Raw genomic sequence first — 10,852 nt, 5'->3', positions numbered from 1 at the left:
ATGGTGTAATTCTGATTATGCTATTTGTCCACATTGAAAAACAATGCAGGTTTGATAAATATATACTACGTATAAATAGTAGAATTGACCCAAATCAGAAAAATAATCCAAGTTTGGCGAATATATTACTTATAAATAGTAGAACTGCCCCACATCAAAAGATTAGTATAAGGTGGGGTGATTATATGATTATAAATAAGAGTTAACCCACGTATATATTAATCTTTTATTTTATTTTTTGAAAGAGATATTTTAATAATATGTAAACAAATCATTAGACATAGAATGTAAATATTAAACCCTTATAACGTTTTTTTTTTTGCATTATAAATAAGCTAATTACTCCGTTGCAACGCACGGGCAGTGGTGGAGCTAGGGGGGCTAGCAGGGGCGGTCGCCCCCCCTGTTGGATGAAATTTTCAAAGTTTTAGTTAAATTTTTTGAAATTTTTTCGAGAGTACCTTATAAAATTGGTCGTTCGCCCCCCCTAAAATTTTCCGCCACCCCCCCCCCCCCCCCTTGAGTTCAAATCCTGGCTCCGTCACTGCGCACGGGCATTCAAACTAGTTTAGTTGAGTAATCATAGAAGCGAAAGAAAAACATACCAAATCAGAAATTGACGTAATATTCACGGTAACAAAACTTTATTTGACAAGCCAATCTAAGTTAATTAGACTCGTGTTTATAACGTGTTGTAGAATAAGAAATTGAAACGAAATAGTAAAGAGAATTAAAGGAAAATATTTTGAGAGAGGGAAAATAGTTCATTGTTATTCATTACTAATGGCTAATGGGGTATATATAAGTAGGGGTGTTAAATGGTACGGGCCAGCTTAGCCCAACCCGTACTCGTGACTCGTGAGCCGTTATTTTCCAACCCGGCTAACCTGTGTGTCAGCCCAGCACGCCTCTTTACCCGGGCCGGGCCAGTGCCAGAGATTTTCGGCCCAGTCTGGCTTGGACGGGTAAAAATTGAAAAAAACACAAAAGAAAACACGATATGGCCCGGGCGCAGACCAAAGAATATGGAACCCATCCCGCCCCCTATTTAGTATCGGACCTGGGCCATGAATCGCCAGTCCGACCCGCTCCCAGCCCGGCGCACCGCACAACCATATATATAGTACATAGATAATGAATTTATCAACATCTTATTTACATATATATATATATATATATATATATATATATATATATATATATATATATATATATATATATATATATATATATATATAGGTTGAGATCCTATGAGAACTCCTCTCCCATGAGAACCAGGAAAACCTCGGGTTCAGAACCTTTGAACCAAATGTTCAGAACTTTTATACCACAGGTTCAGAACCTTCGTATCAAAGGTTCAAAATTTCGCAAGTGAACAAAACAGCCATATCTTACATTTTATTTGGCACATAGGAAAAAGAGCATGAAATCAACTTATACCATCTATTGTATAAGACACAGATCCGCGAATTCCAAAAACTAAAATAAATTGAATGATTGATACCTTAATGATAAAATAAAAACAAACTAAGTGATTTATACCTTAAAGATAAGACAAAAAGGAGACAAATTAAAGAGAGAATCTATAAAATGACAGTGGAATCATATTGGCCTTAGGCAACTGAAGAAGATGAGTACGGAAAAAGGCCGGAGTGAATAACAAAGCAGATGAAAATATCCTCACTTGAAATAATAAGTGAGCGCGTCGATATGCTTAGTTAGATTGTTTGATCGATGGTGGAGAATGGTTCTCATGATTTTCATGGGAAGAGGGTTCTCATAGAATCCTAAATCTATCTATCTATATATATATATATATATATATATATATATATATATATATATATATATATATATATATATATATATATATATATATATATGTAAGGAGTATAATAGGTACAAGTAGAGTCATCAAAAGTCGACCCGACCCGACCCGCCTGAAACCCGACCCGATACAACCCGAAAATTGGGTGAACCGAACCGACCCGACCCGAACCGATAACATCTTTATTTTTTTAACTCAAAACGACCCGACCCGACCCTTGACCCGATATTTTCTCAACATAGATGACCCGATAATGAACAAACTTAATAATGGTTTAAATAACACCAAATGACATCCCCCCTACTACTAAGAGAATAAAAATTCTCTTAGTTTTCCCTCCAAAAAGCATTTAGCTAAATAAGGTAATAAATAAAATTTTCTTTCATTACATTATTATCTTTTCAATGAATATATTCTTATAAATAAACTCTAATTTTTTTTAAATAAATTCATAATTATGATTTTTTTATTAAAATAAAATAAAATTGATATTAAATTATAAAGTATAAGTTGCTAATTTTTTCAGTAATGCAATAATTATTACTATAGAGAATAACTTGACACATGCTTACTATTAGCTTCGTGATAAAAAACATTCACTAAAAATATTCACAACTTAAATAAAATTTTTTGTTAGTTTTTCCATTTCAATTTTTTTGGTTCATATCAAAATACAATGGAGTGAACCGATAAATATTAATGAGGTGCAAGTTTTGAAAGTATAAATCCTCATATATACTAAGAGAATATAACTTCTCTAAAGTTTTCCCTCCAAAGTGCTCAAACTTATATATGGAAACAAATTAGATTTTCATTTATTAAACTAATTTTCCATTTAAAATAATCTATACATAAAAAATGTATCTCCTATTATTAACTTCGTGACGAAAAAAGCTTTTTTAAAAAAAAAATTGATGTAGTTAAAATATGTTCATAAAAAACACAATTCATAGAATTATTCAATTTTTTTGATTAATTTTAATATTAGTTGTTTTTTATAAAAATTTGCGAGATATAAATCTAAAATCTATATCTAATACACTAAAAATTAAAAGACCTATATTTACCGCGCATTTGCGCGGGATCTACACTAGTTAATCTTAATCTTTCACTTAAAATTACAATTAATACACCTACCCATTATTTAAACATAAAATTTACATCTAAAACTAAATATAAAAGATAAAATATATGCTGATAACCTGACCCGCTAATGACCCGACCTGACTTGTCACCCGTTTATGACCCGACATGAACCGAACCGACCCAAACCCGTCATTGACCCGATATAACCCGATTGCCACTCTACGGTACAAAGCCAATAAACATCCATCTAACAAAATACTCCGTATTTCATAATATAAACGGCCTCATTTTTGAAGAGAGGGAGGAGAATGGGAGCGGCGGAAGCACAAGCTCCAGGAGAGAAATCAACAACTCCTCCTCTAACTCATGCCCAATTTCTCTCATGGAAACGCCAAAAGGTACTTTCCCTTTCTCTATTTCTTCTTCTTCTTCTTCTTCTTCTGGTATTTGTTGCTCATCTTATACGCCTATTTCATCTGCTTCTATTATTCCAATTAGGTTTTAATTTAACAAATTCTAATTGTATTTCCACAAATTTCCAAGTACCGTAGAATATCTTATTGTGTGGCTATTGCTAATTCACCCGACCTAGCTACAACTCCTGGTTCCGCCACTGCTTATATCCTTAATATTAGGTTTCAATTTATAAGTTTTGCTGGATGGTTTTTACATTCACAGGATCCTGTTATCGAATTACGCTCATTTAAGACCGTTGTTTTAGATACTTTTGTTACCGCTTCATCATGGACTTGTTCTGTGGCAACTATTGTCATTGCCAGTATTTAAGGCAGTTCTAGATTGTATTTTTGCAAAAGCTCGTTTCAAAAACGTATCACAGATCAATTGAACAATCTGTGTCCAAAGTTTTATACTTACTTGGGTAAGTAAACAAACATTATAAGAGGTTCAAGCGATTGAGTCGAATACAGTGAAGGCAAATAAAAATCACCAATGTTTAACTCTAAGCGACTCCTTAAATTTGATATTTGGTCTCCTTTAATAACGAACGACAATCAGAATTCTAATTTGCTAAGATTCGTAAAATGGTTTGGAAGAGTCGTCCTCATTATAATCATGGTCCAATCATCAAGTATCCCCTTTTACTTGCTTTTAGGCCATTATGTAAGGTATTGACTATCCCTTGTATTATTAGTATGCTTGCTTTTTCCAATTGTTTATGGGGAATAGCAAAATGGACAAAAGAAAGAGGGTTAACCACGTCCTATTCCCGGTTGAATCGTGGTGTGTTTATGAGAACTGCAAATAAAAGACGATTGTTTTTGTTACTTAGTCAGGCCAAAAGTGTGGTTATATACTTTCATATGATTTATTTTCTTCTTTCAGTTAAAAAACATTAGGTGATTTTTCATCAATTTTAGTTTTGCAGATCCTTTTAATATCAGATGCAACTAGTTGTCTTGTCATCACATTGCTTTCGGATGATGAATGTGCATTCTTAGTTTTAAAAAGCGTGTCTTGGGCATGCTCAAGACCAGCTATGGGACAATAGCCAAAACGCTTGAGTGCGCCTTAAGTATGCGTTGTAGTCTTGTAGATAAGGCGCACCTAGCGAAAGTAATACTCCCTCCATACCACACCAATGGTAACATTGACTTTTTCACACTTGTCGAGACACGTTTTGAAACGTGAATATCTTTAGTTACACATTATTAAAAATTATAAAAATTTGATATTCTTATAGCATTCATGACGATAAATCAAACAAGATCTCACATGACTATATTTTGTTTTATAGCTAAAGAATAATATCGAAGATTCCCTACAACCATGAATAGTGCCAAGAATAGTGCCAAGATTCTCAATGTTACCATTGGTGTGGTATGGAGGGAGTACTATGCAACTTCCGTTTTTTTTTTCTTTTTTCTTTTTTCTATCATGCTCTCCTCTTAGCTATATTATCCCAATCTTTCACTCTTTTACATATTAGGCCAAAGTCCAATAAATGGTATTTTATATTGAAATAGAAATTCGTTTGAAGAAACCATGCAGCTTGTTTATGTTAGGCTTGTGTCTTTGCCTCCCATCTCGCTCCTAATTGCTTAAGCCCCTCTTCTCCTTAGCCATTTTAAAACTACGGGTGAAATAGCGAGGTGTTTATTGGCCATGTGTTAGGAAGTCTCTTATACTTTTGTTTTTTATTATACGCTTTTCTAGTTTTGTAGCTTGATTCGCCTTTTCACGTGCTATTGACCCGTTCTTCTCTCTGTATTATTTTAAATTTTGCACTCTCATTTTCCCTCTCAAAATTCTTGGCTAAAAAACAATCCACCTGTTTTTTTTCCTAGCTCTTGGTTAGTTATTATCTTCCAACTCTCTCTTCTTTTATAAGCATTTACATTGCATAAAAGATCTTGGTTGTGATTTAAAGAGTTTTTTCATTCCATTATCTTTCAATTTTCAAAAATTAACATCATCATTTGTATAGTTTGAGTTTTTTTCTTCTCCTGTAATACTAATTATGGGTGAGCCGTGCATTTAAGATTTTGAATGGCTAGGATCATTATTGCGTCCCTATTTTGGTGGTTGGATTCACTTTTAGGTTTTTCATTAGGTTCTAATCTTTTGCTGTGAACTATTATCATCACTGGCTAAATGTTTCGCGTTTTGTCATTTAGATTAATAGTAGTCATCTAAAGGGTCCATGTTTAAGTTCTTATTTGCCTTCATTTTGTTTGACTCCCTTTTTATCATCTAAAAGTGCAACACTCCCTTTTATATCCATTTTTTTTTGTTAAATACTTTCGTCATTTAGATTATAGCAGTCATCTAAAGGGTCCTTGTTAAAGTTGTTCTTATTTGCCTTCATTTTGTTTGACTCCCTTTTTATCATCTAAAAGTGCAACACTCCCTTTTTTATCCATTTTTTTTGTTAAATACTTTCATTTGTCATGCTCGCTTGAGAGAAGTCAAGATTTTGGTCATGACTTCAAACACATGAAACAAATTAATGGTGGAATATGATTATTTATGTTCAATTTATTTGAAGTCAATGACCGGAATTTTGTCTCTCACCAGAACTTGACAAATTGAAGCACTTCATATACAAATAGATGTAATTGGGAGTGTTTCACCATTTGATGATTAAAAGAGAGTTTTTCGCAAAGGCGTGTATATGGGGCATCGTATGTAGTGGTTTGTGATTTGAGATTAAGATCAAGTTGGCTGTTTTTATCCTTTCTTTGTTCAATTTCATTATATTTTGCGACATGGATGTGCTTGGGTGTCATCGGTTCATTTTGTCCAACAAAACGTTATATTGCAGGATGCAGATGAATCAGCTAGGAGAGCAGAAGCGACAAGGAAGCGTGAAGAAGATATAAGAGCCGGGACTGTGCAAATGAATGGGCGAGAACTATTCTTGCATGAACCCGGTGTGTTTGATAACAATCTCTACTGAATGAATCTACATTTTAATTAAAAAAAACACCTGATCTTTGTATGTTATTTATTTCCGTTCATACTGATACAACCTATCTTCTTGCAACAAAAAAGGTGTCCAAGAAAAACAAAAGTTGTGAATAAGAACTTATAGTATAGTTATATGGCATTTCCAAGCATTATTTAAAAGTTGCATATTCACTTTATTATACAACATAAAATTCTCATATAAACCGGTCTAGTAACTATATTGTTCCGAAAATGTTCTAGTCTAGTAGTTAAGACGGAGGTATTGTGGAAAATAGGTAACAGGTTCGATTCCCCCTCCCCTCTATTGTAATGCGACTAAATGCGTGCTTTGTTGGACCCAAAAAAATGACTGTCTGTAATACTGAGTTTTTTATTTATTCTATTTGGTATCGTTAAAATGGGTTAATGGATGCATCGGTAAGCTATGGATAGCTTGATACGGAGTAATATTTAGGTTGGTATCCAATTATATTACTATGAGATGGTTTCACAGCTAATTGATTAGACAATAGACATACAGTATTTGAGGAGCATCATGAAAAACATCAGGTCTTATCATTTGCGGCTTCTCGCTCAGGTGTTGGGGCCATGATGTTTAGGTTCAACATCGACTATAATTCGTACCTAACACTTAAATGTAGGTACATTTATTTGCATGCAAAGGTGGCAAATTTTGGTAATTCGATTTGACACCGATTATAACGACATCCACAGAATTCGTAAATTTGATGACACAGAACTAATTCGACTAGTCCTGGGGCGGGGACAAAGCGATTTCTAGAGTTTTCTGGGTGGATGTGTCAAGTTTGATTCGCTTATTTTAATGGGTCGGTAGAGGTAACTAATGAGCCCACACAGAGACCAGTATTGGAAGAATTGTAAGTTTAAAGAAGTTAATCATGTCTTTAGACAATTTTTTTATATTTTGTTGTATTTAAACAAAATAAATGTTATTATGTACTTTAAATTTTAAGAAATTAGTCGCAATTGCAGTTTTGGTTATTTAATACTCTAACTCTGTTCACGGTACGTATTATGAATGGTAGGCGTTGTCTCTACCCGGGCTAAGCGCTCGTAAATGATCAGCTCTATCAGTAACCATAACAAGAAGCTAACCGGCCTCCATGACAGTGGGGAACAATTTATTTTCATCACAATTTTATCAAGAGCAATCTAATCGTTAAGTTCACAGTTTCCCTGTAGGTCGGACCAAAACAAAACTTTTCTTCTTACCTAAAAAAAACATCATGACCTAATCGATTATGCTAATCCCACAAAACCTAACTTAGATATGACCAACCCTAAAACAGGCGAATAACCACATCCATCTCAATGACTTGACCCATACGAAGTACATTATACGCGTTACTTGTAAAATCTTATCATCGCTCATACAAGAAACTACTCTTTTTACAAAATCGTATTCAATATTAGTACAAGACATACTCCACAGTAATGTAAAGCATAAGCAAAGCTGATTAACACACTTATATGACAAGAAATGTACAGAAAATAAAAAATTACATAATGGAACAACCAGCAGGATTGTCATCACTAAACATAGTGGTGTACTGCTCCTCCATAGGAGTCATAGGATCATCCACCTTCCTTACCAAATTCGGTGGTGCTTTCTTGTCGTACGCCCCAGCTATATACGGATGAGCCACCGCGGTGTAGGGCACGTATGGCCATAGTTCCACCTTCTTCTTGGTTGTTTTAGCCGCTGCTATTACCTTCTTTGAATCCACAAATCCTGTTACTGTCACCTTTTGGCTCTTCATGTCTACGTCCACTGTTTTCACCCCTGTTTTAACCAATTTACCAAATGTTTTAAAACTTTTCGTACCAATTTGACAAGATCCCTCCGTCTCTTATCAAGTCGACTATTTCGCCTATTATCATGTATGAACTACTTTTTGAATTTAGAAAGTTTTTCTTATTTATAAGGGTACAATCCTAACAAAAATAAAATAAAAAAAATGGAACTAAATAGGAAAAAAAAGGAAGGAATATTATGGCATACCTTTGAGCCCAGAGAGTGTGTTCTTAAGTTTACGGGCACAACCCTCACAGTCAATCCTTGTAACCTTAAGATTGACCGTGTTAAATTGCTTGCGTTTTTTTTTCTTTACGCTTTTAATTAAGTCTGAAAAATACTCCAATGTTCCTTGAACACCCATTTTTCTTAATACAATATTATCTCGTATATATGAACCAAATAACACTCGCGCTAAGACCACGCACTACGGAATATATCGTATTATTTTCTATCGGAAGTTTTTTTTTTTTTTTCCGAGGAAGCGGAAATTACACTATATACTCGAGGGTATGATTCTAAATTGATGACAATAGTTGTTAATTACTGACAAATAGAATATATATATAGAAGTAATAATGCGAGAAGAATTATTGACTAGTTGAGTGTTGTAGGGTTTGGTGGCCTTTCTTACATTTATATAGCAAACCATACATGTGGGGAGGTCTTAATTAGCGCATGTCATTCTCTATTGTTACTACGCTATCGTAAATTATGCATGTAATTTCATCTCCATTAATTATAACTATCAACATGTCTAAGTACTGCCTAGTACGTAATACTACCTCCATTTTATTTTGAGATATTTCCACTTCGGTGTTCTCAGATTTGGGGTAATTCTATTTTGGTGTTCTGAAGTTTAGATAATTTCACTTTGATGATCTTAAGTTTGGTTTTATTTCCACTTTAATAACCTAAGTTTTGAATAAAATTTCATTGTGACAAACCTAAAATATATAATAGACTAATTGTCAGTCAACTTTTATCTTATACTCCGTATTAATTAATTATATTTTAAATAAAATAAAGTGCAAATAGAATATTAAATTACATACAAAATAGAATAGTAAATATAATATTGGAAAAAAAGGCTTGATTTATTATGTTTAAAATATACTCCCTCCTATTCATTCATTTTGTCCCTCTTTCCTTATCGAAGCTAGTCGGATTTTTGTCCCTCTTTCCTTTTTTGGTAACTTTTGTGTGGTCCAAATTTAATTACATATGGGGTAGAGTGGAATAGAGTGTTTTGTGTGGTCCAAAATCATTTTCTTAATTCTTGTGCAAAATAGAAGGGGGACAAAATGAATGAATAAGAGAGAGTATATTTTAGTATAAAATACTAAGAATGTTATGTATAGTTCACCAAAGTGAGTAGTAGTCCAAACGTCAAGACATCAAAGTAGAAGTATGCAAATCTCAGGGCAATAAAATGGAATTAATTAGGGCAAATCTCATAACACCAAAGTGGAAATAATCTTTTTAATTTAATAATACGCTAGCCCGCCTTTGTGTGGGTTTTACTTAGGGATGTCAATGGGGCGGGGTGGGTGCGGAGGAGGGGTAACCCGCACCCGCATCCGCGAACTATAATGCGTACCCACACCCGCCCCACGACCCGCAACGGGTTGGACTTTTCAAACCCGTCCCCGTCCTGCGGGAAATCTTTGACCCGCCAAATTACCTATCTCCTCACAAAACAATTTTTAAAAATATAAATATTGAATCTAAAACATACTAGTCTTGTACTCTCGTACATCTTATACAAATAGGTTTCCGCAAAATAGTCTAACATTTAATTAACTAGTACACAACTTTTTCAAACCACGAAATAGTTTGAGGATTAAAGTTTTTTTTTTTTTTTTTTTTTTTTTTGGGATTTAAGTTGTTGGGTATTTGGGTGGGTAAGAGAAGTAGATGAAATTTGTCTAGGTTTATGAAAAAAATGGTTTAAGCTTTTTATCTAAGTTATAAATTTTATTTTTACATAGTACAAATTTGTCTAGGTTTATGAGTAAGGCAGGTATAAGCGGAGCGTGGACATGCGAGGCGGAGCGGGCGGGGTGGTGTGGGGCGGGGTGGGTATGGGGCGGCTCTCACGTGATACCCACGTCCGCCCCACGACCCGCGACCCGCGACGAATGACACTTTTGAAACCCATCCCCGCCCCACGACCCGTCAAATCATTATCCACACCCGCCCCAAGTGGGACGGGTATGGGGCGAGACCCGCCAAAACCCGCCCCACTGACATCCCTAGTTTTACTTTATATAAATTTTTATTCAATGACGTAATTATGAATATAGGTAATGAGGCTAAAAATAAATGAGCTGAGATCATTTGTCTCAATTATTTTAAGTCGCATTTTGTGTCTTATTATCTTAATATGTTGACATCTCAGAATTTAAATAATACTAAAAATGATAATAATATATATAAAAATGCTTATTTGTCATTAAGAGAAGTAATAAGATATAAGATAAGATACGAAATGGGACCGAAAATTTACATTGCTCGAAATCTTAATTAAGTGCTTATATGTTTCATTTTTTGCTAGAGGATGTTGGACGGCTAGCCACTAATCCGAACCTTTCTTTATTATTTCCTTTGTCTCGTACTTTCAATCATTTTTTTACCTTTTATTTATTATATTTTATGTGAAAATCGAATATATATTAATTAAAGATAAACAA

At 34.1% G+C, this 10,852-nt stretch overlaps 2 protein-coding genes across 2 annotated transcripts; one reads left to right on the top strand and one right to left on the bottom strand.

The window, feature by feature from the left end:
* Window positions 1–3,171: 3,171 nt before the first annotated feature.
* On the top strand, window positions 3,172–6,482 carry LOC141586735 (uncharacterized). The gene is made up of 2 exons (XM_074408048.1): window positions 3,172–3,312; window positions 6,198–6,482. Exons 1-2 carry the CDS (start codon window positions 3,223–3,225, stop codon window positions 6,330–6,332), a joined length of 225 nt encoding a protein of 74 aa, XP_074264149.1. The 5' UTR covers window positions 3,172–3,222; the 3' UTR covers window positions 6,333–6,482.
* Window positions 6,483–7,712: 1,230 nt separating this feature from the next.
* On the bottom strand, window positions 7,713–8,771 carry LOC141658713 (heavy metal-associated isoprenylated plant protein 24-like). Its single transcript, XM_074465583.1, has 2 exons — window positions 8,367–8,771; window positions 7,713–8,147 (listed from the first exon to the last, which is right to left on the bottom strand). Exons 1-2 carry the CDS (start codon window positions 8,521–8,523, stop codon window positions 7,864–7,866), a joined length of 441 nt encoding a protein of 146 aa, XP_074321684.1. The 5' UTR covers window positions 8,524–8,771; the 3' UTR covers window positions 7,713–7,863.
* Window positions 8,772–10,852: the final 2,081 nt, after the last annotated feature.

Source organism: Silene latifolia, chromosome 6 (genome assembly GCF_048544455.1).
Source record: "Silene latifolia isolate original U9 population chromosome 6, ASM4854445v1, whole genome shotgun sequence".
Classification (NCBI taxonomy): Eukaryota; Viridiplantae; Streptophyta; class Magnoliopsida; order Caryophyllales; family Caryophyllaceae; genus Silene; species Silene latifolia.
The sequence above is the reverse complement of the archived record's forward strand: the minus strand, read 5'-3'. Positions and strand labels throughout refer to the sequence as shown.

Bases quoted from the DNA above. Each gene is read 5' to 3' on its own strand.
- LOC141586735 (XM_074408048.1), top strand. From the start codon at position 3,223: ATGGGAGCGGCGGAAGCACAAGCTCCAGGAGAGAAATCAACAACTCCT. The intron at 3,313-6,197 runs GTACTTTCCCTT...GTTATATTGCAG, and splicing joins TCTCATGGAAACGCCAAAAG to GATGCAGATGAATCAGCTAG.
- LOC141658713 (XM_074465583.1), bottom strand. From the start codon at position 8,523: ATGGGTGTTCAAGGAACATTGGAGTATTTTTCAGACTTAATTAAAAGC. The intron at 8,148-8,366 runs GTATGCCATAAT...TGGTTAAAACAG, and splicing joins CACACTCTCTGGGCTCAAAG to GGGTGAAAACAGTGGACGTA.